Source organism: Salvia hispanica, chromosome 4 (assembly GCF_029641045.1).
Source record: "Salvia hispanica isolate PSC_SH4W2 chromosome 4, Shi_PSC_v1, whole genome shotgun sequence".
Taxonomy (NCBI): Eukaryota; Viridiplantae; Streptophyta; class Magnoliopsida; order Lamiales; family Lamiaceae; genus Salvia; species Salvia hispanica.
In genome coordinates this window covers 46,437,395-46,465,218 of record NC_142695.1, presented here as the reverse complement: position 1 = coordinate 46,465,218, position 27,824 = coordinate 46,437,395, and the positions used below count along the sequence as shown (strand labels likewise).

The 27,824-nt window shown below is 37.6% G+C and overlaps 6 protein-coding genes across 9 annotated transcripts; 4 read left to right on the top strand and 2 right to left on the bottom strand.

The window, feature by feature from the left end:
• Nucleotides 1-1,500: 1,500 nt before the first annotated feature.
• Nucleotides 1,501-4,654, top strand: LOC125195968 (protein SHOU4-like). The gene is made up of 4 exons (XM_048094278.2): nucleotides 1,501-2,309; nucleotides 3,350-3,505; nucleotides 3,822-4,033; nucleotides 4,225-4,654. Exons 1-4 carry the CDS (start codon nucleotides 1,569-1,571, stop codon nucleotides 4,409-4,411), a joined length of 1,296 nt encoding a protein of 431 aa, XP_047950235.1. The 5' UTR covers nucleotides 1,501-1,568; the 3' UTR covers nucleotides 4,412-4,654.
• A 75-nt stretch (nucleotides 4,655-4,729) lies between these two features.
• On the bottom strand, nucleotides 4,730-7,204 carry LOC125195969 (uncharacterized). 3 transcript variants are annotated; one of them, XM_048094282.2, is made up of 4 exons: nucleotides 6,674-7,203; nucleotides 5,529-5,729; nucleotides 5,110-5,413; nucleotides 4,730-5,035 (listed from the first exon to the last, which is right to left on the bottom strand). In XM_048094282.2, the coding sequence occupies exons 1-4, from the start codon at nucleotides 7,040-7,042 to the stop codon at nucleotides 4,899-4,901; spliced, it is 1,011 nt and encodes a 336-aa protein (XP_047950239.1). In that variant the 5' UTR covers nucleotides 7,043-7,203; the 3' UTR covers nucleotides 4,730-4,898. The 3 variants fall into 3 exon arrangements, with proteins under 3 accessions (XP_047950239.1, XP_047950236.1, XP_047950237.1); XM_048094279.2 differs by having other exon boundaries at nucleotides 5,529-5,978; nucleotides 6,674-7,201; XM_048094280.2 differs by having other exon boundaries at nucleotides 4,920-5,055; nucleotides 5,529-5,978; nucleotides 6,674-7,204.
• A 2,329-nt stretch (nucleotides 7,205-9,533) lies between these two features.
• On the top strand, nucleotides 9,534-15,787 carry LOC125195950 (E3 ubiquitin-protein ligase COP1-like). Its single transcript, XM_048094252.2, has 13 exons — nucleotides 9,534-9,983; nucleotides 11,055-11,132; nucleotides 11,631-11,786; nucleotides 12,259-12,621; nucleotides 12,994-13,151; nucleotides 13,233-13,298; nucleotides 13,415-13,493; nucleotides 13,831-13,986; nucleotides 14,093-14,191; nucleotides 14,593-14,697; nucleotides 14,788-14,967; nucleotides 15,265-15,375; nucleotides 15,464-15,787. Exons 1-13 carry the CDS (start codon nucleotides 9,675-9,677, stop codon nucleotides 15,632-15,634), a joined length of 2,031 nt encoding a protein of 676 aa, XP_047950209.1. The 5' UTR covers nucleotides 9,534-9,674; the 3' UTR covers nucleotides 15,635-15,787.
• A 1,565-nt stretch (nucleotides 15,788-17,352) lies between these two features.
• On the top strand, nucleotides 17,353-17,793 carry LOC125195233 (uncharacterized). The gene has a single exon (XM_048093414.2). It carries the CDS (start codon nucleotides 17,353-17,355, stop codon nucleotides 17,791-17,793), a length of 441 nt encoding a protein of 146 aa, XP_047949371.2.
• Nucleotides 17,794-18,789: 996 nt separating this feature from the next.
• LOC125194190 (protein CLMP1) lies at nucleotides 18,790-21,586 on the top strand. The gene has a single exon (XM_048092267.2). It carries the CDS (start codon nucleotides 19,054-19,056, stop codon nucleotides 21,337-21,339), a length of 2,286 nt encoding a protein of 761 aa, XP_047948224.1. The 5' UTR covers nucleotides 18,790-19,053; the 3' UTR covers nucleotides 21,340-21,586.
• Nucleotides 21,587-22,369: 783 nt separating this feature from the next.
• On the bottom strand, nucleotides 22,370-24,111 carry LOC125196928 (uncharacterized). Of its 2 annotated transcripts, none has more exons than XM_089056172.1 (5): nucleotides 23,831-24,111; nucleotides 23,255-23,665; nucleotides 23,053-23,142; nucleotides 22,895-22,936; nucleotides 22,370-22,791 (listed from the first exon to the last, which is right to left on the bottom strand). In XM_089056172.1, the coding sequence occupies exons 1-5, from the start codon at nucleotides 24,026-24,028 to the stop codon at nucleotides 22,777-22,779; spliced, it is 756 nt and encodes a 251-aa protein (XP_088912298.1). In that variant the 5' UTR covers nucleotides 24,029-24,111; the 3' UTR covers nucleotides 22,370-22,776. The 2 variants fall into 2 exon arrangements, with proteins under 2 accessions (XP_088912298.1, XP_047951550.1); XM_048095593.2 differs by having other exon boundaries at nucleotides 22,869-22,936; nucleotides 23,831-24,093.
• Between the last annotated feature and the right edge of the window lie 3,713 nt (nucleotides 24,112-27,824).

Below are 27,824 nucleotides of genomic sequence, written 5' to 3'. Positions count from 1 at the left end.
AATGCATCAATAATAGTATATTGTTCAGTGTTGACGGCATATATTGGCAATGAAAATGTTTCCTAGTGGCATGAAGGGGGCAATGTGCTAGCAACCACAAAGGCTCCTCACCCAACAATTGTTTTAGAAGTTGTCGCCGACTATCGACTCTTGATTTAGCATAATAACAAGACATAATAACAACATCAATGTTTTGAATCACTTAGACATAATAACAACGCCAATGTTGCGTATCACTTAAGACATCTTCAACAATATTTTAAACGCTAGAGATTCTCAACGAATGGTTGTCAGAACCAGTTAGGTTAATATTTTGCGGATGGTATCTATCTAATGTGATCGACCTCTGTGAAGTCATTATCCTACCCAACAAATCCCAAACATATTCTTTTTGCACAGAAGCAAACGTTTGCTCGCAAAAACATAGAACAAGTATTCATCGTCCTACAAGCATGTTTTGCCATCGTCAAAGGCCCGAGGCATTTGTGGTTACGGGAAGCACTAGCCAACACCATGTATGTGTGCATTATAAATCTCAACATGATCATTGAAGACGAATGATTCAATCCCCCTAATTCAAACAAAATGACCACAACAACCAACTTCCCATACCATTCTAAGAGTACCTAAGGCACCATGAGTTGTCACGCGATGTTGATACCAACTATCTACTCCAACACCATCTATTCTAACATATCTGAGCACAATTTGGTTCAATTATTTATTTTCCGCTTATAATAAACCGTAATTTTATAATTTCAATTAAATATTATTCAGTTTTGAATAAAATATAATTATTAGATTTTATATAAATTAAAAATACTCCCTCAGCCCATGATTCGTTCTGGAACATTTTATATAAACTGGGTCATTTCATTTTTTCGCAGAAATTACACATTTACTTTATTATCTTTTATATTTTATTTTCTATTCACTAATTTTATTGTAACATATTTTTTCTTATCTTATGCAAAAAAAAATTAAAAAAAACATCTCACTTATGGCAAATCGGAGAGTACGATGTAAAGCAAATAATAGAATAATACAGTAGAAAATAAAATTAAGGTAAGTAGTAGTAATAGAAAATACTCCCTCTATCCCAGTTTAAGAGTCACTTTTTGCCATAAAAGTTCGTCCCAGATTAAGAGTCACATTTAGAATTCCATATTTGGTCATACAATTTTACCTCATTGTTCATCAAAATTACATCAAAATGTCATTATCTACATCAAAATAAACCAAAACAAAAATAAAAAGTCAAAAATGGACCCACCTTCAACAAACTCACTTCATTTATTACACATACTATCATCTCATTTCATTTATTACACATACTATCATCTCATTTCATTTATTACGGACTTCCACTCTTTCTTAAAATACAAGCAATGATAATAAGTGACTCCAAATATGGGACGGAGGGAGTAAAATTTTGGTATGCAGTAGTAATAAATATAACGCTTTTTTTTGGAACATAGATAACAGAAATTGGAACAAATTTGTTTCTACCTGCTGTGTGTGTCACTCACTCACTGCCATTAGAGAGAGCTCATCTAAACAAAGTGAAAATGGGCACCCGAACCGGGTCTCACCAGCTAAGCAGCGGGCTTATGGTGTCGGGTCGACCCGAACGCCAGCCCACAGAACGGCCTCGGATGGCGTCGCGCACCGTCATCTACACCGGCGGCGACGTCAGGAAATCTGGCGAGCTCGGGAGAATGTACGGCGTCGATATTTCCGGTGGAGAAAACCCGCCTAAAATCCCCCCTCGACCACCAGGCGCCGCCGCCGCAAGATCCGGCCCAATTCACGCCCCGAAATTCCCCAATTCAGGTCCCGCTGGAAAGTTCTCGTCGTCTTCGTCGTCCTTTTCTGGCCCGGTGACGCCGATTCAGCCGACCGGCCTAATCACTTCCGATCAACAGGCCACGCCCGGCTCAAATAGGCAGTCGGGACCGCTCGACGCCGCCGCCGCTGCGTCGACGCCTAGCTCGTTTAAAAAGGCCAATTACAGCTCCGCAGTGACGAGCCTGGGGGGACAGGTCAAGTTAGGGTTTAGGACATCGCTGGTGGCAATGTGGGTGTCTCTGGCCGTGGCGGTGATTGGCCTGACGGTGGTGGCATTACTGATTGCTGCTGTGGAGAAGATGGTGATTTTGGCGGTGGCGGTGACGGCGCTGGTCCCTGCCGTGGGGATCATGGTGTGGAATTTCACGTACCAAAAAAAGGGGGTTTTAGGGTTATTGAGGAAATTTCCTGATTCGGAGCTGAGGAATGCTGTTGATGGCCAGTTCGTCAAGGTCACTGGGGTAATTTCACATTCTCTTCTTTGGATTTTTGGTTTAACAAAATCAACTTATTCACACGTGCATTTATGTTTTAATAATTGTTTACTTTTGTTGTCGTAATGATGTTGATTGAAGGAATAAACAATTGATTTCGAGGGCCGTACATGGAAATTGATAAGCTACATGGAAACAATACGACAAATGTGGAATTGCAAAGCAAGCATTAAGTGAATAAACAGCCTCATTGACATTAATGAGAAAATAGTTCCTTACCTAAAGATTACTTGTAATAGTTTGCTGAATCTTGTTTAACAACTTGGCAAGACAAAAACTGATAACTTTAAGTTTCTTTTCTCTTAACTGATACTTGGGATTGATTTCTTTAGCAATTTGAGTTTCGGTGGCTAACTATGCAAAAGTAGCTGACCTGCATTGGCCATGTTAATTTCACTACTTGTCCATTCCTCTTATGATGAGTTATAGTTCATGTGTGATTGTAAATCTAAGGTATGATACTGGCAAGCTAGAAAATGGTGGAAAATTGCAGCCGGGATTCACATGCTATATGCTTTACTGTTCTGTTTCTGTATTAAGGTTGAAACTGATAAATACATTTCACTCTGCTATGTTTCAGTCTTCCACTTATCTCTATCTAAGGAATTTATTTGTTTTGAACTGTTTTTGTAGATTCGTATGTTTTTGGGTTTGCAAAGTTTTTTCTTGGCCTTTTTGCATTGATTAAATTAACAAGGGAATGTAGAGTTAATGGGATTCAGAATCTATGAAGCCTTCAAAATGTAGTCACAACTAAATAATGCAAAATAATTAGATAAAAGAACTTCTAATCAGTTGTATGGTTTAGAATACCTGAGGTCCTCTGTTTCTTCTTGTTGACTGGTTTATGATCTCTATCCCACCAATTTGGGAACATGTACTGGTTTGAGTTCTGCCTGTAAATGATGTTTATTTAATGCTTCTCTCTGTTGCAAGTGTGTGATTCTCTTGTACTGTATAGTCTATCTAGTTGCATTCTCATGTTGCTTGTTGCATTTTTTGCGTAGGTTGTTACTTGTGGCAGTTCACCGCTTGAAACTTCGTATCAGAGAGTGCCAAGATGTGTATATGTTTCCTCTGAGTTTCACGAATATAGAGGGTATGGTGGAGAAAAGGCAAATGCTAAACACCGTCTCTTCTCTTGGGGATGCAGGAACTCAGAGGTTAGTTTTCATAAAATATGATGAGAGTTTTAGTGAATATTAATGTACACATAGATGTTACTCTAAATCGTCAGCTGAAGTTGTACCACACGTAGAACTGCGAATGAACTTACTTATGAAGCTATAGATAGACTAAGAATTTCCACAAGACCATCATAACCCAGAAGATCAAGTTGCAAAAAATCAGTTTAATGGATATTGGTCTGTTAATTAATTTGACCCTTTAACATTCAACTGTCTCTCTGTTGTGATATTCTGATGACAGTTAAACATTTTGAGTTACTAAAAGTAATCACTTGTCTCCTTGTCTTAACAGACCTATGTGGCGGACTTCTATATATCGGACATTAAGTCTGGTGAAAGAGCTCTTGTGAAAACAGGTTATGGTGCTAAAGTTTCTCCGTTTGTCAAACAAACTGTAGTTGTCAATGCCAAGGAAGATAAAGAAGGTGTATCCCCAAATTTTCTGCAATGGCTTTCTAGCCGTGGATTGTCAAGTGACAACCGTTTGATGCAGCTTAAAGAAGGGTAAGATACTTCAATAGCCCAAACCATATTCTTGTATACTAATTCACACATATATTGAAAATATGAAAAATCTTGATGCTGGGACTTGGAGCATTTGTAGTCTATGATTGGTATGAAATTCAAGACACTGAAAGGTAGAAATTCAACATGGTTACGTTCTTGATCCCTTTTCTTTCATTCTGTTGTTGCAGATATATCAGAGAAGGATACACCGTGAGTGTCTTGGGTGTGGTTAGACGTCACAATAACATGTTCATGATTGTTCCCCCAGTGGAACCCGTTTCAACAGGCTTCGGTTGGCGCTGCTGCCTCTTCCCGACTTACATTGATGGCCTTATATTGATAAACGAAGAACACGATGAGGCCATCCCTGTATAAATGCATCACCATGTTTTGTCTTAGCCGGCAACATAGTATACTCATGAATTTTTTAGATGAGTTTGGCATTGATTCTTAAATGAGGATTCCAGAGTTTACAAAGCCAGGACCGGCTAGATAGACGTAGGCCTCTTAGAGCATTGCACTAACTTTTTTCATTTATTCGTTTATTTATTTCGCTCGAATTGTACATAAGAAATACTCCTGGTTATTTGTTTGCACTAATTTATTATTCGTTTTTCACTCGATTTTTGGGAGTGCTCTTAACCCAAAATACTGACTCACGGCGAAGAAAGGCCAAAAGGTACACACATCAGATGCTTTGTATGGATGAAATACAGAAACCGAAACCACAACATAAACATGCCGGTAAAGTTTACAGATAAAACTCAGGGGCTCATACTACAGAGTAGTGACATGGCGTGCCAAAATCCCAGTAAACAGATATATCTATACAGGGACTAAATACCTGATGGCTCAATACAGCTTACGAGACACCAATCGTCTTGTTCAATATCCAGAGTGTGAGAGAAAGGTGAACGGCAAAAATAGTGTGGAGACGGGTCCTGTCCAGCACAAAGCCATACACTGAAACTCCGGCTTTGTTGTGTTCAAAATATTTTGCTGCACCGGTTATCAAATTCCTGTTACCAAATACTATGTGAAATGAATAAAAAGTAGAACTATGCAGAACTCACCTAGAGCTTGCCTCTTCTGGTACGATATAGTATTTGCATAATTATGCACCGAGCTTGTATCATTCAGTTCATCATCTTCGTCTCCTTCTTTATCTGAGTCCCAGTCAAGAGTGACCGGATACACTGTCCCGATTGAAGAATTCTGAGCTCGAGGAGTTTCATCATACATCTCATCCAATGAACTCATCGTGGAACAGGCATGCCACTTTGCAGCAAGTGATGTAATAGCCTGAGCTTTATGCGTTATCTTTGCTGCACTGCGCAGGCAGATGAAAAGCCCTGTCACCAGCGTGATTGAACATAACTGCATGATGATAAGATGCCATCAGATCTAACATGTTCAGAAGCATAATCAGCTATAGTAAAGCTGAGTTTTAATGTAAATATAGTCGATTACACAATATAAAGAGTGTGAATACCGCGAGTTCTCCAGCTGTGCAAATATCAACCCTAGAGCTTGGTTCGAGTGTAACAAGCAAGGAAATAAACTGACTCATCGTAACAGTGATCAGAGTCAACAAGATGAAGCGTCTAAATCGGTGACTTATGACCCGGAGATTTCTTCTGATTCTTAGATGTCGGGTCAAGATAGAAGCAACATCAGATTCTCTCTTAAAGACCTGAGCATAGCCCTCCAGTTTGAGTACTTGCAGATAGCATGTAAGGCGGAAGAGAATACATACAACATAACAGATTGAGATCCGATACAGCCACGAACACATTAAGAGCGTGCACATAACAGCTTTGCTCAAGTATATGTTATAAAAATAAGGAATATGAGTTCCCACTGTGCTGAACCACCATATTTTGTAGACACTATCAGCAAGGAAACATGGGAGAACAAAAGCCAACAAGAGTTTCATTGATCTCTGCAGAAGCATATGTGTAGATAATTAGCAGTCAAATTTAGTCTACACTAATCAGCAGGCAAAATGAAAACTAGAAACAGCTCCCATATTTCTGCCATCACGATTACACTGTCATAAAGAGGAGAACGCTAACAGAGATAGTATATAATGCCCATCTTCTGAGAATAGATAAAAAACAATTTTTCAAGAAGCCGGCCACAGAAGCTGGTGGGCAGCTAACGCTATCGAAGCATTTAAGGAAAATTTTCGTGCTCTGAGACTAGGAAGAGCGAAAAGGGTTGGTTCGTTTCCTGAATTTCGTGGCCTCCCTTGGCAAACGGTTACACGGCCTATATCATCTAATATATCCATAGCATTCTCGTCCGAGATTGCTGTACGTCAAACTTCTCCCGCCACAATCAGATGAAGAAACTTTTACTAGCAATTTTTTTACTAATCATATCTGTAATTGACAGTTAAGATATCTTGTACTATTATCTAACAAGATTAAGAATTTAAGATCAGATAGAGATGGTAAATAAAATAGTTTAGGCACATTACTAAAAACTAGTGATGCAAAATACTCAGTCTACCTAAAGTTTAGTTGGAACCACAAATGAATTTAAGGCGAAAAAGCATTTAAAAACTCATAGAAATCAAACAGAAGTAACAAAATAATGGAAACGATTAAGCTAAGAGGGAAATGAGAAACAAACGTTGAACTGCTGAGCATAGCCCTGTTGAATCTTGTCGCTCTCATCACCCAATCTGTCGAGAAACAGAAACTTCCGAAAGCCATAAGTCCGAGCAAAAGAAGAGAGACAGAAGAAAGAAATAGCTGCGAATGATGAGAGGGAAAGCTGCACAATTGCATCAAAAGGCCTCTGATGAGCCGGATCACAATCTGAGCAGGAATACAGAAAGTGAGAAACAATTGGAACGCAGATGTTGAGCACGAAGAAGATGGACCACGAGAGCCCGGCCCGCCACAAGCTGGAGTGATCGAGAAATAGCCATTTCAGAGGTGATATGTAGGTCCTCAGCCCGAAATTTGGATCCGATGTGTTTGTTACCCCTGATTCCATTAGGGTTTTGATTTCCAGTAGTACCGAGTGATTCGTGGTTATGGGCGGAGATTGAGTTTTACTCCTTATTCAAACATATTGTGGAAATTTGAGTTCATCTAAATTCGGATATGGATTTGGTATCAACTGCCAAATCATTTGATTATATCACATTTAAACACGTACTGGCTAATGGCGGGGTAAGTGTAACGTGCCTGATCATGTATTGCTACATTTGTAGTCAACGCTAATAATTAATTTCATATTTTGCACGACCTCTTCTTTTCCTCCACCGTCTTATCTCTTGAATATATACTTTAACACCATAAGTTTTAATAGTAGTATAATAAAATAGAAGGAAAGATATTGAAAAAAGTATGATAGTGAATAATATAAGAATGAATAGATATTTTAGTTTTGGCTAAAATGTAAATTAATTACTTGCAGTGGCCATAACTGGAAAAAACAAATCAATCACTTACAATAGGATAATAGGATGGATGGATTAAAAAATAAGTGTGACAAGCATTGACATACGAATCGAAAAGAAAACTAGTGATAAGTAATGACAGATGAAGGGAGTAATACTCGATTCGTCCGCGATTAAGTGTCTCAAGTTTTCTTTTTCGTCCATCCACGATCAACTGTCATTCTTTAACTTTTTCACTTGTTTTGATAGTGAAACACACATTTCACTATCTCATTCCTTGCATATTTTGCTATAAAGTACTTAGTATATAAAAATAAGATCTATATCTTTTTCTATCCAATTTCTGTTACATTTCTTTGCACCTGAGCCAAGTCAACTTTTGTCGCTTAATTATGGACGAAGGATGTCGTTAATATTAATACTACTTTCGTTCTTTAAAAAAAATATTTTCATGTTGGTTAGTACCTTAAATTTGTAAACTTTATATTTTAGGGGAAAAATTTTCTAATAATGTGAGACGAGACTCATTCTCCGTGAATAATACTTCAATTACGTTTTCTCTCTATTTCTCTTACTTTACCAACTGTGCATTAAAATTCGCATCATTTCAAAAGTTTCTATTTTTAAGATACGAATATAGTAACTTGTAGACGCAACATATGTAGACTAGTACTAGTATTTATGGACTATAGTTATGGATATGTTTTTCCTTTAGATAAATATTTGATGCTATTGAATCTAGGTGTGTTAAATCGGGTATCTGATCCCAAAAAGTCAAATATAAGATAGCCGATATCGAATTACAAAATTCTATTATGTACCTGAATATCCGACCAGATATCCAATCCCAAAAATCTGATATTTGGAATACTTAAAAAAATGTCAAAATGTGTGTTGAATTAATTGAATTATTTTAAACTAAAATTTGAATATGAATTATTAGTATTTCGTGTATATCACAACTCACACATATAAGAACGATAATAGGCGGGATAGTTGTCGGCCGTCGACAATTGAAAAGGGCAGACCAAGAGACCGATAGAGAGGGGAGGTTCGGTCGCTCACAAGAGGAGAATAAAATGAATGAAATGGGGAGGTCTAAATGTCTTAGCAATAGTGTCCTGAAAACTCGCCCCCAAAATCCGCCACAATCCATTTTTACCTTGTCACGTCAGTATTTTAAATTCCAGCCCCATCACCTGCAATAGCGCCAACCCCAAATTCCACCACAACTTATTTCACCATTTTCATCTTTTCTTTGGTTAGTTTTTGTGTTATCAAATAAAATAAAATAACAATACCAAAATATATTTATACTAAAAAAAGTACAGTAATAAATAAAAAAACGCATAGGAATAAAAAAAACCTAGTAGTGTAAAGAGAAAAGGCACAAGGCACATCAATTGTATCACAATTGAGTGCGAAGGTTGTCGTTCATTTGCTAGTACATTTGTTCTAGCCCCTCGTCGTCGATCACCCCTTCCCCTTTGTGTGCTCCTAGAGAACGTACATGTTCGAGAGCTCGTACTCATTGGTGTTGATCGGGAAATCGAAGTTAGGGTTAATGTTGGAGCCATACGTTCCTGAGGTACCCAGATCTTGGATATCCACCATGGACCGATTCACATCGCCATAGTTCTCTGCATTGGTTGAGATCCCATTCTGCGACTTAACAAAGATCGTCAAAGGCTTGCTAAATGGCCCGGGGTCATGGGTCATCTCATTGGGGTTACCGCATACGCCCAATTATTTTTTAGGTCATACACTGAATGCTGCAAGTGTAATTATAATTTAGGGCAAATTAAATCTATCAGAGTGTCCGCTTTAAAAATAAAATAAAATAAAATCAAAATGGATGACTGGAATGTTGAAAATATCGATATGAAAAAAAAAAAAAAAAAAAAAAAAAAGAAAAGAAAAGAGGCAAGACAATTGGCATAGCGTGACGTGAGTAGAATTTTTGCTAGTGTCATTCCATTGTATATTTGTATTTGTACAGATCATACATTTAAAAAAAGGAAAAAAGAGGAAATATTAAAAGCCCGCGTAACGTGGTGAATTTCCACCCATACAAATCTGGGCTGCCGCTCTAGCACACCAACTGCTTACACTCACCCACGCATCCACACTAACGTCCTCCTCTCCTTTCTTCACTCCTTCCGATAAACGCCCCAATCCACGCATGCATCTCTAGACCGCCGACAACACCAGATTTCCACCAGGATGGGCGGCATCACCACTTCAATCGGCGCTCTCGTGCCCTCGGTCAAGTCCGAGCTGCCGGAAGAGCCCTCGACGGCTCCGCCCTCTACTTCCACGCCGCCGGAGGACGATCGGGGGGCGCTCGATGCGGAGAAAGACGTTCTGTGCCCGATATGCATGCAAATCATCAAGGACGCCTTCCTCACGGCGTGCGGCCACAGTTTCTGCTACATGTGTATCGTGACGCATCTGCAGAATAAGAATGATTGTCCGTGTTGCTCTCACTTCCTCACCAAGACTCATCTCTATCCTAATTTTCTCCTCAATAAGGTTTGTTTCAATAATCGAATGTGTAGCTGCTAATTGTAGGGTGAATTTGGCGAGTTGAGCATTCAATATGTTTTGTGCAATTCTGAGTTAGTTTTCAGGTTTTTTTATTGCTAATTATATTGTTGATGATGAATGTACTGAGGCATCGTTGATTTTGCTTACTTGATTCTGGATTTGGTGATATTTGGAATATGACCTTTTTCCTTTAGTTTCGCTAGGTTCCAGAAACTGATCAATCAGCTAGAGAAAAATTCTCTTCTCCATCTTGAACATCCTTTAGTTTGTATTCTGGTTTCTGCTTATAGAAAAAAAAAACACAAATTAGAATGAAACACATAATCAAGCTATGAAGTTAGTAAGTCTTATGAAGTCAAAATCCTATGACATCAACTGATACGGAGTGATAGGCGGGTGTGCCGTAAGCATATGAAGCATATCTCACAGTTGGGCATGATAACAATGAAGAAGCTGCTGGAAAATAACATAGAGTAGAAGAAAATAAAGAGGAAATAAAAAAATTAAATATAAAATAAAAGATAAATACTCCTCCTATGACTAAGAGAGCATTCTCCGAAAAGGCCACAACATAAATAGCTGAACTAAACTTTATTTCTGAATACTGCAAAAGTGAAACAAAGCCCTATTTATAGTCATAAGACTCTAAAAGACTTCAACCTGAATAAACTTTTAAAGATAAAGCTAGACTCCTGAACCAAATCAAACTCTATGAGATAAACTTATCTCTAACAAACTCATTATATCTAAATAAATAATAGTAACTGATAGTATAATATAAAGATGCAGATTGGTCTCACCAACTTCTGTAAGCTTTTTTTCGTGTCGCTGATAGTTGGAACTTGTTAGTACTTTTTATTTAGACATTTATCTGTGATTTATTTATTCTTTATTCAAGATCTCAAGTCTGGAGCTTTTTGTTTCTAGAATTTATATTGCTTTCTACGTATTTTGAGCACTTATTACTTATGGTATGTATGCTTTCTATATGAGCTTATGATGTAGTGTTTCCCAATCTGTGATGTACTTATGGTGCAGTGTGCTTCAATGTTGTAGTTACTTGCAAAGACTTCTGCGCGTCAAATAGCTAAAACTTCCACACCACTTGAACAACTTCGCCAGGCTTTGGAACAGGTTAGTTACACAATGATCAAGAAGAGCTTCAAATTGTAACCTTGGTTGCTCCCTTGCTCTTGCACATAATAATACTAGTACTATATTTCTTTTGAATAGAACCAATAGAAGTTTGTTGAGAAGACTATTCAGTTTAAATGCTTAGTTGCTTCACAAGCATGATGCATATGCTCCTTTGCTTCTAACATTTGGTATGGCTGGACTACCATCCTTTATTAGAACATAGGCGTTGGGATTTTGCAGTTTGCGGAGTTATTCTTCCTTCTCTATCCCTGGCGATACCTTGTTTGTAGTCTAATAGCAAAATTTGAGGATACCAAATATTCTGCATCCCAGGTTCCCATAATTGGTGGTAACAGTAAATCCTGCCAGTCTTGATTGGAAACATGTTCTTTTCCTAGATCTTGATCTTCTTGGTAGCCAAGCTTCATATTGTATGTTCTGTATACCCCATGCGTACATAATGTAAGAATGTGATTGTAAATGATATCTGGACAGGGATGCGAAGCATCAGTGAAGGAGCTTGAGAGCCTCCTGCATATTATTGTTGAGAAGAAAAAGAAAATGGAGCAAGAAGAAGCGGAGACAAATATGCAGATTTTGCTTGACTTTTTGGTTTTCTTGAAAAAGAAAAAACTTGATGAGCTCAATGAGGTGCTTTGAACATTAATTCTTTTATTTTACAGCTCTGTTATCTTTATAATTGTGCTAACTTGTTTATAAACTGTATTGTAACATTTTTTCCATCATAATCTGCTAATATGTCAGCAAATTGTGTCATTTAAGTTATTATTATGTTATCAGATATGTGCTCGCATGATATCAAAGATTCATGTTGGATGACATGTGCAAGCGCTCTCTAGTTATCATTCTAAAGTTTAAAAAAAATGAAGATCATGCCAATGAATTCCAACAATGTTGTCAATAAAGATTGCTTGGCCGTCCATATGTCTCCTTGCAGTATTTATGTAATTAAAATTGAAGTAATGGCATATCAAGGTTTCATATGGATGCAGCCAATTAAGGAATTTTCAGCAGCATATATGTTTGGAAATTAGTCCTCAATTATGAGTATGATCTCTTTTTCTTTTGAAAGAAAATAAATGATTTTCCATTTATCCTACAGATACAATCTGACCTCCAGTACATAAAACAAGATATTCACGCTGTGGAGAAGCGTCGAATAGAGTTGTATCATAGAAGAGATAGATATGCTCCGAAAATGAGAATGCTATCTAATGATCCGCATTCAAAGTCTCTATGGCCATCATTGATGGACAAACATAGAGATACCACCACTGTCTCCAGGGCTACCACTGCACCAGACCAGGTCCGCTTGAGTTCTAGTGTTTCCAAAAGCCAGAAAGTTGATTTAAGATCTTCTGCAAGCCCTTTAACCCCATGGAAGGATGCTTCTGGTGCGTCAGATAACCAAAATCTCACTCCATCTGGACTCGCTCTGGCAAGAAAGAGGCGGGTCCATGCACAGGTTGGTTCTGATTTGCTAATCAGCATAGATGCATTTATGTTTGTTGTGTGCTTTTAATTCCCTAGAAATAGGAAACAACTTATATATGTTGTTGAGGAAAATCTTTCTATCCAAGAACTGTGACATCCTGCAAATGCTCTTTAGTAAAGAGCTAATTGTAGAAATACTTAAGTTTCCTACATAACTTTGAGTCCATTTTTGTTAGGGTTCTTGGCATCCTAGTCTTTCTACTTTGGAGTTTGGAACCTTAAAGATCGTCTCAGTTGACGAGTCTCCTAAGTCATTATATTAAAAATCATTATGAAATGCATGCTTTGATTGAACTAGACATCTCATTTTCTACTATGCTGATACTCATTTCTATTGCTACAGTTCAATGAGCTACAAGATTGTTACTTGCAAAAACGAAGATACTGGTCAAAACTACATTCAACACAGCAAGAACGAGATTCACCTGGTGTAACCAGAGAAGGTTACACAGAAGGACTTGAGGATTTTCAGTCTGTTCTGTCGACCTTCACAAGATACAGGTATAACCTTAGGCGTATATCCTAGTTTCTCTACTTGACTGAAACCTCACTAACTAATCATGTTTTGGTTTGGTTGATCAGTCGGTTGCAGGTTGTTGCTGAACTAAGACAGGGCGATTTGTTTCACTCAGCTAACATTGTGTCCAGGTTGCGGGGTTGACTAGGCATTCCGACACTTATTCATGTTCATGCTTTTGGCTATGTAGCTATTGATCAAGTGATAATAAATTTATACTAAAATAATAATTTATTTCCCTTTGCAGTATAGAATTTGACCGAGATGATGAACTGTTTGCTACTGCTGGAGTTTCACGACGTATCAAAGTTTTTGAATTTTCATCAGTATGTGGGAATTGCTTTGCTTCAAATTTTCATTCTGCATTGTTGTTTATAGCTTAGGTCTCATCACTGACAGCATAGTTTCCTCTTAGTGATAGTTGGATTCGTTATGTTGTTTTAAGTTTTTGTACTTATGTGCATGTTACAAGATTCATGATCTTGCTACTCAATTATTTTACTTGAGTAGATTAGGCTAAAAATCATTTGGAGTTGAGATTCTTAAGTAAGGTTGCTCCAATATTCATTTGGCATCTTCCAGTGTCTTGTTGTAGTCCTTTTACCCCTCTACTTAAAATTGTCAATTAATATCAGTTCTCATACTAATGCAATTGCTTTCCAGGTAGTTAATGAACCTGCTGATGTTCAGTGCCCAGTTGCGGAAATGATGACGCGATCGAAACTTAGCTGTTTAAGCTGGAACAAGTACACTAAAAGTCACATAGCCAGCAGTGACTATGAAGGCATAGTAACTGTTTGGGATGTGACAACTCGACAGGTACTACATGTAATTAATTAGAGTATTTCTCCATTTCAGTTCTGCAGAACAAAGTCACACATGCATAGACTCACTGTAAAGCTACATCGTCTTGAATTTTGTCCAGAGTGTGATGGAATATGAGGAACATGAAAAACGTGCTTGGAGTGTTGATTTTTCACCAACAGAACCTTCAATGCTAGTCTCGGGTAGTGATGATTGCAAGGTATTTGAGAGGCAAATTTACTGTTCTCGTGTCTAAAGTTATAGATGTCACATTACCAAGTGGGAGTTGCACCATCGTTGAATGATTGCCTTTAAAAACACCAAAACTTAGCTATATATTCTCGTGTCTTTCCCCCCTTACTATCACCTATCATTAAATAATGTTTATGCCAGAAAGCAAATGGATGTTTTGCAATATGTTTGTAAGTTAGAACTTGAATGGTTCAGTAATCCTTTCTTATGATGCACTTCATTTTGATTCCAACGTTGAAAGACTCATTGCGATAACTTTGTCCAGATTTTCTACCTGAAAATTTGAATGCTTGTGACTGAATTCCCCTTTGAGAACTTGGTTTTTTAATGATATCTTTATCTAATGATAACTAACTCAATGTTCAACAGGTCAAAGTGTGGTGTACAAAACAGGAGGCAAGTGCTCTCAACATTGATATGAAAGCTAACATATGCTCCGTTAAATATAACCCTGGATCTAGTGTTCACATAGCGGTAATATAATTGATCTTTTTGTCATGGGAATTCATGCTAGCCATCCAGATGAAGTATGTGTATGAAACCATTTACTCTTGTCCCTTTCAGGTTGGGTCTGCAGATCACAATATTTATTACTATGACTTGAGAAATATAAGCCAGCCATTACATACATTAGGTGGTCACAGAAAGGCTGTATCATATGTGAAATTTTTATCCAACAATGAGCTTGGCTCAGCATCTACAGACAATACGTTGCGCCTGTGGGATGTCAAAGAAAATGTACCTGTAAGTTTCTATTCTTTATTCACTCTTCACTTCAGTGTAGTCATACTAAAGTTAGCATATTTTTTTCTGTTTGTTTATATATGATTTCAAACCATCCAAGTTTCCCAACTAGTAGTATCAAGTGTGAAGAGAAGTTAAATAGTACAACTACTTTGTTACATTAGAAATCAGTGTTGCAGTGTGGAGGACTTTTAGTCTGTGTGTTGTAAATATGACGATGCACTCAACTTTTCCGAGCTTTGCTTGATATGGGAAATAGCGCTGAACATCCCCCAAAACGTCTTGTATTTCCTTCAGCTACGCATATTTAGGGGTCATGCAAATGAGAAGAACTTCGTGGGCCTCTCGGTTAACAGTGAGTACCTAGCCTGTGGCAGTGAAACTAATGAAGTATATGCCTATCACAAGGTACACATTCGTTGGATCCACACGATCTTTGTATATTAACTGATTCATCCACAAAATCCTTTAGTCAACAAGGCTGGTATTTTCGCAGGCTATATCGAGACCAGCAGCGTGGCATAGATTTGTCAACTCTGGTGGTGATGAAGCGGAAGAAGAGCCCGTGTCGTACTTCATTAGTGCTGTGTGTTGGAAAAGTGATAGCCCAACAATGTTAACAGCAAACAGTCAAGGAACAATTAAGGTTCTTGTTCTTGCTCCCTGATTCAGGAAAACTATAACATTAGGTGATTAAACTCTACATGCTATTATATCTCTTTATATGATTCCAACCTATGGAATGGCCATTCGTTGCGTTTCACCCAGATTTTACACACATGATTGGAGTTTACCACCTCAAGTTTGCGTGGTTGTTTTATTTCGGTATCTATTTTTTTCCGATTTTGGTGTTGGTCGAGTGAGATAATATTCTCTATCACTTTGTCGACAACTCACTAGGTAACTAGTACTACTCTTTGGTGCTTGATTTTTTTAAGACATCATAAAAGTTGTAGATCAATACTAATATAATTGCATGAACATGGTATTTCGAAGAATGCATGGCAAAATAGCTTCTAAAATCATTGTTGATTTTTCTACTTCTATTAAAAAAAATGCATGCAGATACCATTGATAGATATTATTTCCATTTAAACTACGTTGTTCTTCAATCAATGTTTTCTATTCCGATAAAATGCAAAAATGCTCGAAGTTAGTTACAAGGTTCACACCATAAATAGTGATAATCCAAATAGTAACAAAATGAAAACATGCTTAGAGCGTCCACAGTGGGGGAGCCGCGGCTCTCGGCCCGGGCTTGGGCAGCCCGCGGCCCCCCACTACTGAGGCGAGGGGTGCCCGCGGCTCGGGGGGGTGGACGAGAGAGAGCCGAGCGCTCGGCCAGGCGGCTCGGCCCGCCACTGCAAGGGCCGAGAGCCGCGGCCCTGCCCACCGAAAATTAATTTATTTATTTTTTATTTTTTTTTCAAATTTTTTTATATATTCATCCATTCTCCTCCAATTTTTTTACCCCAAACCAAACTCTACTCTTTCTTTCCACTTGATTTTAATTTAAGATTAAAAACATGGATCCCGACGATTTGAAAATTTTCAGCGCTTGGTCGATGAGGAGTTCGAAGAACTCGTTGCAGCGGTGCAAGATGAAGCCGACGAGGAGGAGGCGGCTTTGGCGGCGGCGGCGGCCATCCCTCGGCCGAGATACCGTCGTCGGTTTATCAACCGTGACCATGTCGGAGCCGACCAGCGGTTGATGGAAGACTACTTCGGCGATAACCCCCCGTTATACGCCGGAGATTTTTCGTCGGCGATTCAGAATGTCGCAACGACTCTTCATCCACATTGCGGATTGTTTGTCTCAGCGATACAAGTGCTTCACCTTGCGGAGTGACGCCACCGGTCGACCCGGATTGTCGACATATCAGAAGTGCACGGCCGCAATTAGGCAGCTTGCCTATGCCGGGCCTGCTGACATGTTTGACGAATATCTACAGATGGGCGAAACGACTGCCCTCAAAACGTTGAGGCAGTTTTGCAAGGGTATCAAAGAACTCTTCAAAGGGGAGTAGCTACGGAAATCGACGGCCGAGGAATGCCAGAGACTGATAAATATGCACGAGACAGTGCATCATTTTCCGGGCATGATGGGCAACATCGATTGCATGCACTGGGAGTGGAGGAACTGCCCGGTGGCTTGGAAGGGGCAGTTCACTTCTGGTTTCAAAGGGCGACATCCCACGATGATTCTTGAAGCCGTTGCTGACTACCGCTTGCGAATCTGGCATGCGTATTTTGGTGTCGCTGGATCAACATCAACGTTCTACAATCATCGCATCTCTTCAATGATGAGTCCCGGGGTGAGGGTCCGCAAATCAGCTTCGTGCCAATGGCACGCAGTACAACAGAGCATACTATTTGGCCGATGGAATGAACCCTCACTGGCCCGTGTTTGTCAAGACGATCCGACAACCTGTTGGGCTGAAGCAGACCTATTTTGCAAAAAAACAAGAGGGTGCTAGGAAGGATGTTGAGCGGGCTTTCAGAGTCCTCCAATCGCGATGGGCCATTTTACGGTGTCCGGTTCGACAATGGCACGAAAATGATGTCGCGGACATCATGACTGCGTGTATCATATTGCACAATATGATAATAGAAGATGAAGGCTTTACTGCAGAGCGTTGGGCACCGGAAGATGGTGCTAGCACAAGTCACGGTATTGCAACCCCTCCTCTGCAGATGGGTGTACCACGCAGTAATGAATACTTGATTCAGCGCTTCACCAATATGCGGAGTGAAATATCACATTCAACACTGCAGGCTGATTTGGTGGAAGAGGTCTGGAACCGTAGAGGAGGGGGCGCAGCGTGATAGGGGTTCTCTTTGTTGTTCGCGTTGTATCGAAAATTTTCATTGTGTAATTTTCCCTTTTATTATAATACAACGAAAATTTTGTTATAATGTTGTTTAGTTTAATTATTTCTTTGTATTTTAATAATTATATGCAAATAATTTTTATTCTAGCTAAATTAAAATATATAAAAAAAAATTAAGAAAATAATTTTAATTGGTGGCTCGGAGGGCCACCATTGTGGTGGCCAAGTTTGTTGGGCATGCCCAAGAAATAGTGGCTTGGACATACCCAAGAGGGCCATCATTGTGGACACCCTTACAGTTACATGCCCTATACGTAAGAAGTATTGCTCCGAAATCCCACGTGATACATATATTTTCAACAATAACAAGAGATATTGTAATAATTTGAATCGATAGCCGATATCCACGCTGCTCTCTAGGCATATACATATTCTTAGGAGGGGTCAGGGGCGTAGAAATAAATGTAATCAATATTCATAATCTTTTTATCACATGCATGTATATAATATCAAAGTTTAATTCTCAAATATATTTACTGAAGAACATTTAAATATTAAAGTCTCAAAAATATATTAACTACTCATTTTGTTCCATATAATAAACCATTTTTACTATTTTGGTATATTTCTTAAAAATAGAAATTATCCACTAATAATACGAGCTCTCAATATCCATTTATACTACTTTTATCATATTTTCTTCTTTTCTCTATTACTATAATCATTATCCATTAAAACTTGTATTCTTTTAAAAAAATGTCTATTTTTATTGGACGAATAACGCAGTGCATTGTAAAATTAGTAACATATTCGCATGAGTGATAATCTTAACTTAACTCGTTAGGCCCAGACCTAATGACGAAATGCAGCCCATTCGACCATGAAATCAACGGTAGAAAGTGGATCCTGCGGTTGAGGTTATCCCACAACAGAAGTGGGGTCCACAAGGATATTCAACATTTTTGTCTAGGGTTTCAGAATTTCTACCTCGAACTTTCCAGAACCCCCTTCTTTCACTGTGACCTTCATTCCAACCCCTCTCCCTTCAATTCATCATCTCGGAATACGTATTGTCAATCAACCTCTTCAATACAATGCCGGTTGGCTTCCTGTAAGTTTAATTTCCAGATTTTTCTGTTCAATTTTGTTCTGTGGTATCTATCTATCAGTGTGCAATAGCTGGAGAGGCATCGGCAATCTACTCTACCTCTTTTATTTTCATTTCGTAGTAAAGTTTGAATCTTTTAAGAACTTTATGGGGAAGTCTGGGGGTAGGAAGAAGAAGGCCGCCGCCGCACAAAACAAAGTTAGCGGTGATGAAAATCACTCGCCGCCTGTTGTTAATGGTGGTGTTAAGTTCGATTCTTCGGTTCTCTTGAAGAGAGCTCATGAGCTCAAGGAAGAAGGGAACCGTAGGTTTCAGGCTAAAGATTTTGTAGGTGCTCTTCTGCAGTATGAAAATGCCCTTAAGCTCACCCCCAAAACCCATCCAGATCGAGCTGTATTCCACAGCAATAGGGCTGCCTGTTTGATGCAAATGAAGCCGATTGATTACGAGACTGTTGTATCCGAGTGCAATCTGGCGCTTCAGGTGCAGCCCAATTTCGTGCGAGCCCTTCTTAGGAGGGCGCGTGCATTTGAGGCAATAGGGAAGTATGAAGCGGCTATGAGAGATGTGCAGTCGTTGTTGGTTTCTGATCCTAATAACGTGGATGCAGTGGAGATTGCTGGACGGTTGAGGATGGTGCTTGGCCCTCGACAGGAGGCTCAGCAGGACCTTCAGAGCAGGCCATCTCCAGCAGCACTAGGTGCCTCTGCAATCCGTGGGGCGCCAATTACTGGTCTTGGACCGTGTTTGCCAGCTAGACCTGTACCAAAGAAACCAGTGCCTTCAGCAAATGTGCCATCTAATAAGTCGGAGAAGTTGTATCCTGTGCCTCCGATTGAGAATGGAACTGAGAGCAAGAACCATTTGCCTAAGGTTGTCTTGAAGCCTTCAAATGGCTCTTCAAGATCCAACCCGAATGCTGGCAAGGATAATAACCTTAAGGAACAGTTACCTTCTAGGTCAATCTTCACTTCAGTTAATCAGCAATCTGCAGAGCCTGTGATACAGTATCGGCCGCTGAAGCTTGTTTATGACCATGACATAAGGCTTTCACAAATGCCTGTTAATTGCAGTCTAAAAGTTTTGAGGGAAATTGTTGGTAAGCGTTTTCCAATGTCAAAAGCTGTGCTGATCAAGTACAAGGACAGTGATGGGGACTTGGTGACTGTAACATGTTCAGCTGAGCTTAGACTGGCAGAGTCAACAGTTGACAATTTGATTCCAAAAGATCCTGATACTGAAAAGGGAGACGCCCCTGCCATGTTGAAGTTGCATATTGTTGAAGTGAGTCTGGAGCAGGAGCCGCCTTTACCAGAAGATGAGGAGGAGAATGTAGCAGCTAAAGGAGATGAGAATGTGTCGCAATCTTCTGCTGCTGAATCTGTTGGAGAAGCTGTGGACTCTGTGATTAACAGTACTGAGAAAGTTGCTCAGAAGGATAAGACTGGAGGAACAGAGGATCCCGAGTGTAAGGAAGTGGAGATGGATGATTGGCTATTTGAGTTTGCACAGCTGTTCCGGACCCATGTTGGGATTGACCCTGATGCTCATATTGATCTTCATGAGCTTGGGATGGAATTGTGCTCCGAAGCTCTTGAGGAAACAGTGACAAGTGATGAGGCTCAAAGCCTTTTCGACAAGGCTGCTCTCAAGTTCCAGGAGGTGGTTGCTCTGGCTTTCTTCAACTGGGGAAATGTTCATATGTGTGCAGCAAGGAAAAGAATGCCTATTGATGAATCGGCTGATAAGGAAACGATGAATGAGCAGCTTCAAAATGCTTACGATTGGGTGAAAGACAAGTATACACTAGCCAAAGAGAAGTACGAAGAGGCTCTACTGATCAAACCAGACTTCTACGAAGGATTGTTAGCACTGGGCCAGCAACAATTTGAAATGGCTAAACTTCATTGGTCATTTGTATTAGCAAAGAAAGAGGATTTGTCGAAATGGGATCCAACCGAGACCATTGGTCTCTTTGATAGTGCAGAAGAAAAGATGAAAACAGCAACTGCAATGTGGGAGAAGATGGAGGAGCAGAGAGCTAATGAGTTGAAAGATCCCAGTGCAAACAAGAAGGATGAACTATTGAAAAGAAAGAAGAAACAGGGTAGTGGTGCACAAGGTGATGCCAGTGTAGGGGACATTTCACCTGAGGAAGCAGCAGAGCAAGCTGCTGTTATGAGATCACAAATTCACTTATTTTGGGGCAATATGCTTTTTGAAAGATCTCAAATCGAATGTAAACTCAACTTACCTGGATGGGAAAAGAATCTGGACGTTGCTGTGGGGCGATTTAAACTTGCTGGCGCTTCTGAGGCCGACATCGCAACAGTTGTGAAAAATCACTGCTCCAACGAAGAGGCTGCTGATGGAAATGAGAAAAAGACTGAGGAGGAAGTGCCTGCCGGTGTGGTTAACAAAGCAGATGACTGAAAACTATGATAGACGCAGGTTCATATTTGTTAACCATTTTGTGATGGTTTGGTATACTCAGTTTGTGGTTCTAGAATGGAGTCGAAATTTTATTTTAGAGCTTCATCAAGGTTGCCTACCCTGTGCCTGTGGGGTTTAAGCTCCTCTTATACTTTAAGGTTTCCTGTCATGTTCCTTAGCTTCTAGACTTGAAAGCTAACCTGATTTTTGCAATGATTTTTGAAGGAAGTTTTGCTTTTGCGAGTAAGTAATCTCCCAGAATATGATTTCTGAGGTCTTTGCTGTTTGCTTTTTACACTACACACTATGTTCGAAGTTCTAACAGTTAGGTAAAGCGTAGGAAACATGAATGGGAGCAGAGTATATGCTTATCTTATGCTAATTTATTCCAAATGGTTAGCCTTCTTGTATTTTTCGCTTGCATAAATGATGCTGGCAAAATACGAATAAAGCATAGCTATTATCCCATATGTTAGATTTGTTTTGTTTTATTCGACTTAAATTTGTGTCTTTTTCTTGAGCAACAAACGTGTGTTTTTCATAATATAGCCAAATGTAAGATGCCTATACTATACAATAAACATGGTATTCTCGTCTTCACAACACCTAACAAAATCATCACTCAATTCGTCACTTTGATTTACTTTCCGATCATTACATTGTATCAACATTCAACTAACTCTTCCGCAATTCAAAAGAAATCCCCATAATGTGATATCTGCAATCACTTCGGCGTCCACAAAAATGGAATTTTATCCACTTTGCATCATACACGCCAACCATTCCGATAATCACACTTGACGAGACGAGTACATGTTTGGAAAATGAATTCATTGTAGAAATAAATTATTTGTTATTAGTACTACTTAACATTATTTTTCATGAAAAGAGGAAGACTCATCAACAGTTTCTCCTTCACATAAGGCCTATCCCAAGCAATCTTTTAGTTAAAAGCTCAATTTGTTAATAGTTAAGCAATGTACGTAGTTCAACAAAGATTTTATATGCAAAATCTAGTAAATTTCAACTATGATCAAAGAAATAACCATTGCAAATTTGCAATGATGACAAAAATATTCAATAGATATGTTTCGTTAATCATCAAACATCACAATTGTACATGGGGAAACAATCCAAAGATGATACTCCTACAATTTTGTTTTGGCACCCAAGACGAAGAATTAATATAGAAAAGGTCATCGATCGTACATATTTAAAGTCATCCAAAATGTCCACGCATAGTCGTAGTAGTGGAAAACTTAAAGTTCTTGTTGGTTCAAAAGAACAATTTTAAGACCAAAAGTCATTAAAAATTATTTGGTAGGTTGTTCATGTAATTGCATTGAAGCAAGAAATTTGTTGAGACAAGCATTGTAGACGCAGGGTCGTTCCAAGTGAACCAAGTGACCTGCTTTCTTTATGCCTTCAAATGTTGCCTTATCTCCTAGTTGCCTGTTCAATTACACCAACAAAAATTCTTTAGCATATCTTTCTACCCCAAAATGAATGATTAACCAAAAAGAGCATACTCTTTCATGTTTTGCGCCAGTTCCACCTTAAATATTTGATCTTCCTCTCCCCATAGAAGATGTATTCTCTGTTAACAAATGAAGATGCTTGATGTTATGTTATTGATCATATCTATATGGGTGAGTAATTGGATAGATTCGTACACACTAATAATCTTATGATCATTTTATCATTCAAACAAACCTGGGAAAAACTCGGGATGCTTGTTTCTTTAGTGCTAACCACAAGGCCTTCAAGCAGCTCACCCCTTTCCTTTCTGTTGCTAAACATCACCTAAAACCACGAATTTGACACCAACTTTAACGGTGGTCTAAAATATCATAAATGTGTGTTATTTTCCAATCCGACCCGAATAAGATATTTTCAGCGTTGAAATTAATTTGACCTCAAGAAAGTCTCTATGGAGGCGGTCGGGGAACCAGAGGTTCTTGTAGGCGGCGACTTTGAGGAGCGCCTTGCAGCCCTTGACGGAGGTTGGCAGCAGAAGCTGGGAGGAGGAGGAGAAGCCGAGGTCGTGGAGCGTGGCGTTGCTTATGGAATCCGTCATGGCAAGTATGGAGCCTGAGATGACCATAGCATCAACCATCTCAGGGTGGAGCTCCGCCATCTTGAAGGCCACCATGCCGCCGTAGCTGAACCCCACCACGGTGCACCTCTCCACACCCAACTTCTTCAGCCCCTTGAGTAAGCACTGGGCCTGGAACGTGGGCGATCTGTCGGGGCTGTCCGTGAAGGAGCCGCCGAAGAAGAGGAGGTCGGGCACGTACACCGAGTACATCTTCGATAGAGATCCCACCTGCCATTTTTCAAATAAAATTGAATCAATAAATTTTCATACTAAAAGCAATTGGTGATAGGATTATTATATAGGAATTTTAGTTCTGGATGTAGGATATTGTTATATTAATTTATGTATCAGTTTGGCAACAGAAGTCATCTAAATTGTTCATGTAGTATATACCTGAAACTGCCAGGTGACGATGCCCTCACCGGCAAAGCCATGGACGAGCACTACCACGGGTTTGGTGGGTTTTTGCTCTCGAGGAACCCAAATGTTCATGACAGTGCCTGCCTCGATTTGGACCGAGTGAGGGACCACACCGGCCATCTTCATCAGCCAATGTATCAGTGGCTTCTGCACTGCTACTAAGTTCACCATTCTCTCTGATAATACACTACTCCTATACTGTGTATCTGAAATTAAACAAATGAGAAAAAGAGTGTCCAATATATACAAGTTAAGTTTAATTAATATGGCATTTCATTAGTTCCTTGCACGAAATGTAATGAATATTGGTCAACCACAACGCCTACCGTCTAGTAAAAATGATTTTCTTCTTAGGGTGCTGTAGTTGGTGGCTTCAGATTTAACTTGTTACTACTAATCTTATATATAATCCGTTACTAATTGTCACTCAATTTCCATATTTTCAAAAGTTAGGAAAATAGTCTTTAAATCCGTTACTGTCTTGTTACAAGTAGCTAACCTACTTATGACGTTTTTGGCAGTTGAGGTCAATATAATGCGCTACCTATTGTTATTTGTCTTCGCTTTATTTAATGTTGTCATCTCAAATGGCATATTGCTGTACCCAGGTTTTAGCCTATGCAAAGAAAGAGAATCTACTGCATTACAGGATTGCCAATGTTAGTACAACTTTAATTTTCTTTCTAAACAAATTTGTTTGAGATTTGAGAACGTTGTGTTTTAGATTTCCAGAGATGCTTTTAGTGAAATTAAAAGTGAAAAAAATTACTATTTTACAATTATGAACAAACTACTATAAAATACTTACCAAATGTCAAATTCATTACTTTGAGGTAGTTATTGACAATTTGCATGTATGTGGACAACAAATATCTATTCCGAATTAAATACTGAAAATTAGTTATGAATAGTTCAACATACTAACTATAAAGTTAACGATATACTCCCTCTAATTTCCATTAAATATCTCATATATTTATTTATTTAAACAATTTTCAATAAATATCTTATTTCATTTTTTTTTTCATTTTTAGTAATCGATTTCACTTTCCACTAATTCATTCTATTCAAATTAAATAACACCGGGGATCAAAGAGAGTAGTTAATTATTTATGTTAAGATATAATATATTTAAACTATATTAATTCTAAGCTGTGGAAATAAAAAAAAAATTAACAAGGAGTATTAAATAATTTAATTTAGTCATAAGGTCGGTTCACTAAGTACAAACTAATTAATTCCTACATAGTACTACTACTGCTTGTATTTATGTAAATATAACATGTAAATAGATTTGCCCCAATAACATGCATGCACTCCACTTAGTACAATAGTGTTTATGTGTGGCAGGGCCATTAAAGTCCTAGAATAAAGCCATAAACCCAAGCTCAATTCTAACTCATTTATCGAAGCCCAACCATATACAACCATCAAATACAACGAGAAAGAGGATCAGTTTCATGAATAGAAAGTTGAGCTTCAAACTTTGAAAATTAAATTTGTAAAATATTGGGCTTAAAATTAATATAGCTATAGGCGCAACTTATAAGAACAGAAGTAATAGGGGCTACAATTGGTATACGATTTTAGCCAAATTTCACTATGCTGCGTTGAATACAGTGAAATTGAGGATAAGTGGAGTTTTAATTAGAGCTTTTAATTTTAAATTTAATGTTTACGATTGCAGGTCTTTTTGTATTCAAAGCAGATATTTTAGATTCTAAATAGTTATTATAAAATTGGATAATTTCACATATCACACACAACATATATATATACAACACAAGGTGTCATAACTCATATTTATGTGATAACCTAATAACCTTATCATTTTATGGGTCAAAAGTATCATTTTCACTAAAAATGATATTTATACACGATAAAATGATATTTTTTCAGCATTTATAAAATGATACTTTTATTCCATAAAATGATATTCCGTTCCATAAAATGATATTTTTCATCCATAAAATGAGGGTTATTAGGTTATCACCATAAATATGGGTTATGATATGATCACATCCCTACAAACACATAATTAAATTTATGATCTTAAAATTAAACTTTTACATAAAATTACTAGCTGTTACTTTGTTACATAAAATTAGACATAAATGGGGAATCAAAATATACCTATAATAAGAATATCAAACTACAATTTAAATATTTACATAATAAAAATTGAAAAAGAAACCAAATGGTATTAGCTGTTGAGAAAATGAAAAAAAAACAAAACAAATTTAAATAATTGCATATTAGAAAATTATAAGACAAGCTGAAAAGCAAAAAAAATGGAGTAGAAATCAAATTTATAGGATAAGAGGTCGAAACACAAGACCATTTCCAAGACAAAATTAATGTCCAACTGTGCTAACCGAAATTTAATAAGAGCATGTTCAACTATTTATTCTAAACTCAAACTCAATTTAGTGTGCATGTTACATTAAATATTGATTTTACTCCAATTATTTACACTAAACTCAAGCTTGACATAATATTTTCTAATAGTATATTTTTTTACTCAGCAAAATTTGAAAATGTGATATTTTTATGTAATCTTAATAAAGAGAGTATATTTTATTAAAAAAATGAAAAATAAAATTGGTTTTGAGTATAGCTAATTGGCTATTTCATTTTAAGTTTTTAGAGTATTATTAGAGATGGTTTCAAGTACTAGTACTTCGCAACTCTTGCCACATCCTTATTTGTATTTTTAATTACAACCATCACGTGAAGATAGTGTTTGGTTCCTAGATAAAATAGTATACTAAAATTAAATCTATGATTTGGACTGTGAGATTATTTTATTTGAAGGAGGTTGGCTTGACTATGACTAATTAACACATGATTATCCATTTAAAATTGAGTTGTGAGATTCAAACTCATGTACCAAATACACTATATATATATAGCCTCGTAATATTTCGATGAGTAATCACTTTTCTGTTTTACTTCTACCATATTAATAACATTATTGTTGCGAAATTATTATACTATTCTACGTTTAGCCCCGGACATCTACATCCATTTACTTGTACAATAGTAAATGGTTCATTTGAAGATAGTTTGGTGGGGTGATTATTTGCAAGCCTAAATATCGGGAGTGATCAATTGCTAACTAATTAGCAATCCCAATCTAAGACTAAATTTTAGCCATTAGATTAGAAGATCTAGTGGTTGAAATAATGCCACATGGATTATATTTTTAATTAATAAAATTAATAAATAAAATTAGAGGGTATTAATGTCAATTCTCTCTCATTAAAATCATCTTAAAACTTTAAATTTACGTAACTCTCTCGATTTAAATTATTTTTTCACAAAAAATATCAAATTAAAGATAACTTTATAAGGATTCCAACGACGTTCGGATGATGAAATTTGATATTTTTTATTTTAGTTTTCGTAAATGTTGATAACCAAATTTTTATCAACAAATACATCAAAAAATCTCAATAAAACTATGTCAAAATCTCAATAAATATGTGTTGATATTTTCTAGTACTAGTGTTGATATTCTTATGTCGTATTATTGATATTTGTAATACACTATGTTATATAAAAAAACATTCACGAAAATTATCATATGATAACATAATGACGCTATTATCATTTTGTTGATATTTTGTCTACTATTTATTGAGATTCGTAAGATTTAATCTCATCCACTCATTTTAAAATTTAAGGATGAAAATTTGATCTTGATTTTGAATTAGAGTGCTATAAATATTAGAACATGACCCTCTGATGTAAATTAACAATATTATGAATAAGCTCAAGCATATAAAATTTTTTTGAACAAAATTTACTGTTTACATAACACCAAAGATATCGGACACGAGTTTTCATTAAAAATATTGAAATTTATTAAATGTAGTCAACAGACCATCAAAGATTCAAAATTATGCAACCTCCCAAAGTCATGTCCCCTTTCTCCTCAAATAAAGCTGTAATTCTACAGTTGACG

Excerpts from the sequence above, each read along its gene's own strand:
- LOC125195968 (XM_048094278.2), top strand. The coding sequence starts at position 1,569 with ATGGGCACCCGAACCGGGTCTCACCAGCTAAGCAGCGGGCTTATGGTG. Across the intron at positions 3,506-3,821 it reads GGGGATGCAGGAACTCAGAG|ACCTATGTGGCGGACTTCTA; the intron begins GTTAGTTTTCAT and ends TTGTCTTAACAG. Across the intron at positions 4,034-4,224 it reads TTGATGCAGCTTAAAGAAGG|ATATATCAGAGAAGGATACA; the intron begins GTAAGATACTTC and ends CTGTTGTTGCAG.
- LOC125195969 (XM_048094279.2), bottom strand. The coding sequence starts at position 7,042 with ATGGAATCAGGGGTAACAAACACATCGGATCCAAATTTCGGGCTGAGG. Across the intron at positions 5,979-6,673 it reads GCTATGCTCAGCAGTTCAAC|AGATCAATGAAACTCTTGTT; the intron begins GTTTGTTTCTCA and ends ATGCTTCTGCAG. Across the intron at positions 5,414-5,528 it reads GCACAGCTGGAGAACTCGCG|TTATGTTCAATCACGCTGGT; the intron begins GTATTCACACTC and ends ATCATCATGCAG.
- LOC125195950 (XM_048094252.2), top strand. The coding sequence starts at position 9,675 with ATGGGCGGCATCACCACTTCAATCGGCGCTCTCGTGCCCTCGGTCAAG. Across the intron at positions 11,787-12,258 it reads AACTTGATGAGCTCAATGAG|ATACAATCTGACCTCCAGTA; the intron begins GTGCTTTGAACA and ends TTTATCCTACAG. Across the intron at positions 13,152-13,232 it reads TCGACCTTCACAAGATACAG|TCGGTTGCAGGTTGTTGCTG; the intron begins GTATAACCTTAG and ends TTGGTTGATCAG.
- LOC125195233 (XM_048093414.2), top strand. The coding sequence starts at position 17,353 with ATGAACCCTCACTGGCCCGTGTTTGTCAAGACGATCCGACAACCTGTT.
- LOC125194190 (XM_048092267.2), top strand. The coding sequence starts at position 19,054 with ATGGGGAAGTCTGGGGGTAGGAAGAAGAAGGCCGCCGCCGCACAAAAC.
- LOC125196928 (XM_048095593.2), bottom strand. The coding sequence starts at position 24,028 with ATGGTGAACTTAGTAGCAGTGCAGAAGCCACTGATACATTGGCTGATG. Across the intron at positions 23,666-23,830 it reads TCGTCACCTGGCAGTTTCAG|GTGGGATCTCTATCGAAGAT; the intron begins GTATATACTACA and ends GAAAAATGGCAG. Across the intron at positions 23,143-23,254 it reads TCCATAGAGACTTTCTTGAG|GTGATGTTTAGCAACAGAAA; the intron begins GTCAAATTAATT and ends TCGTGGTTTTAG.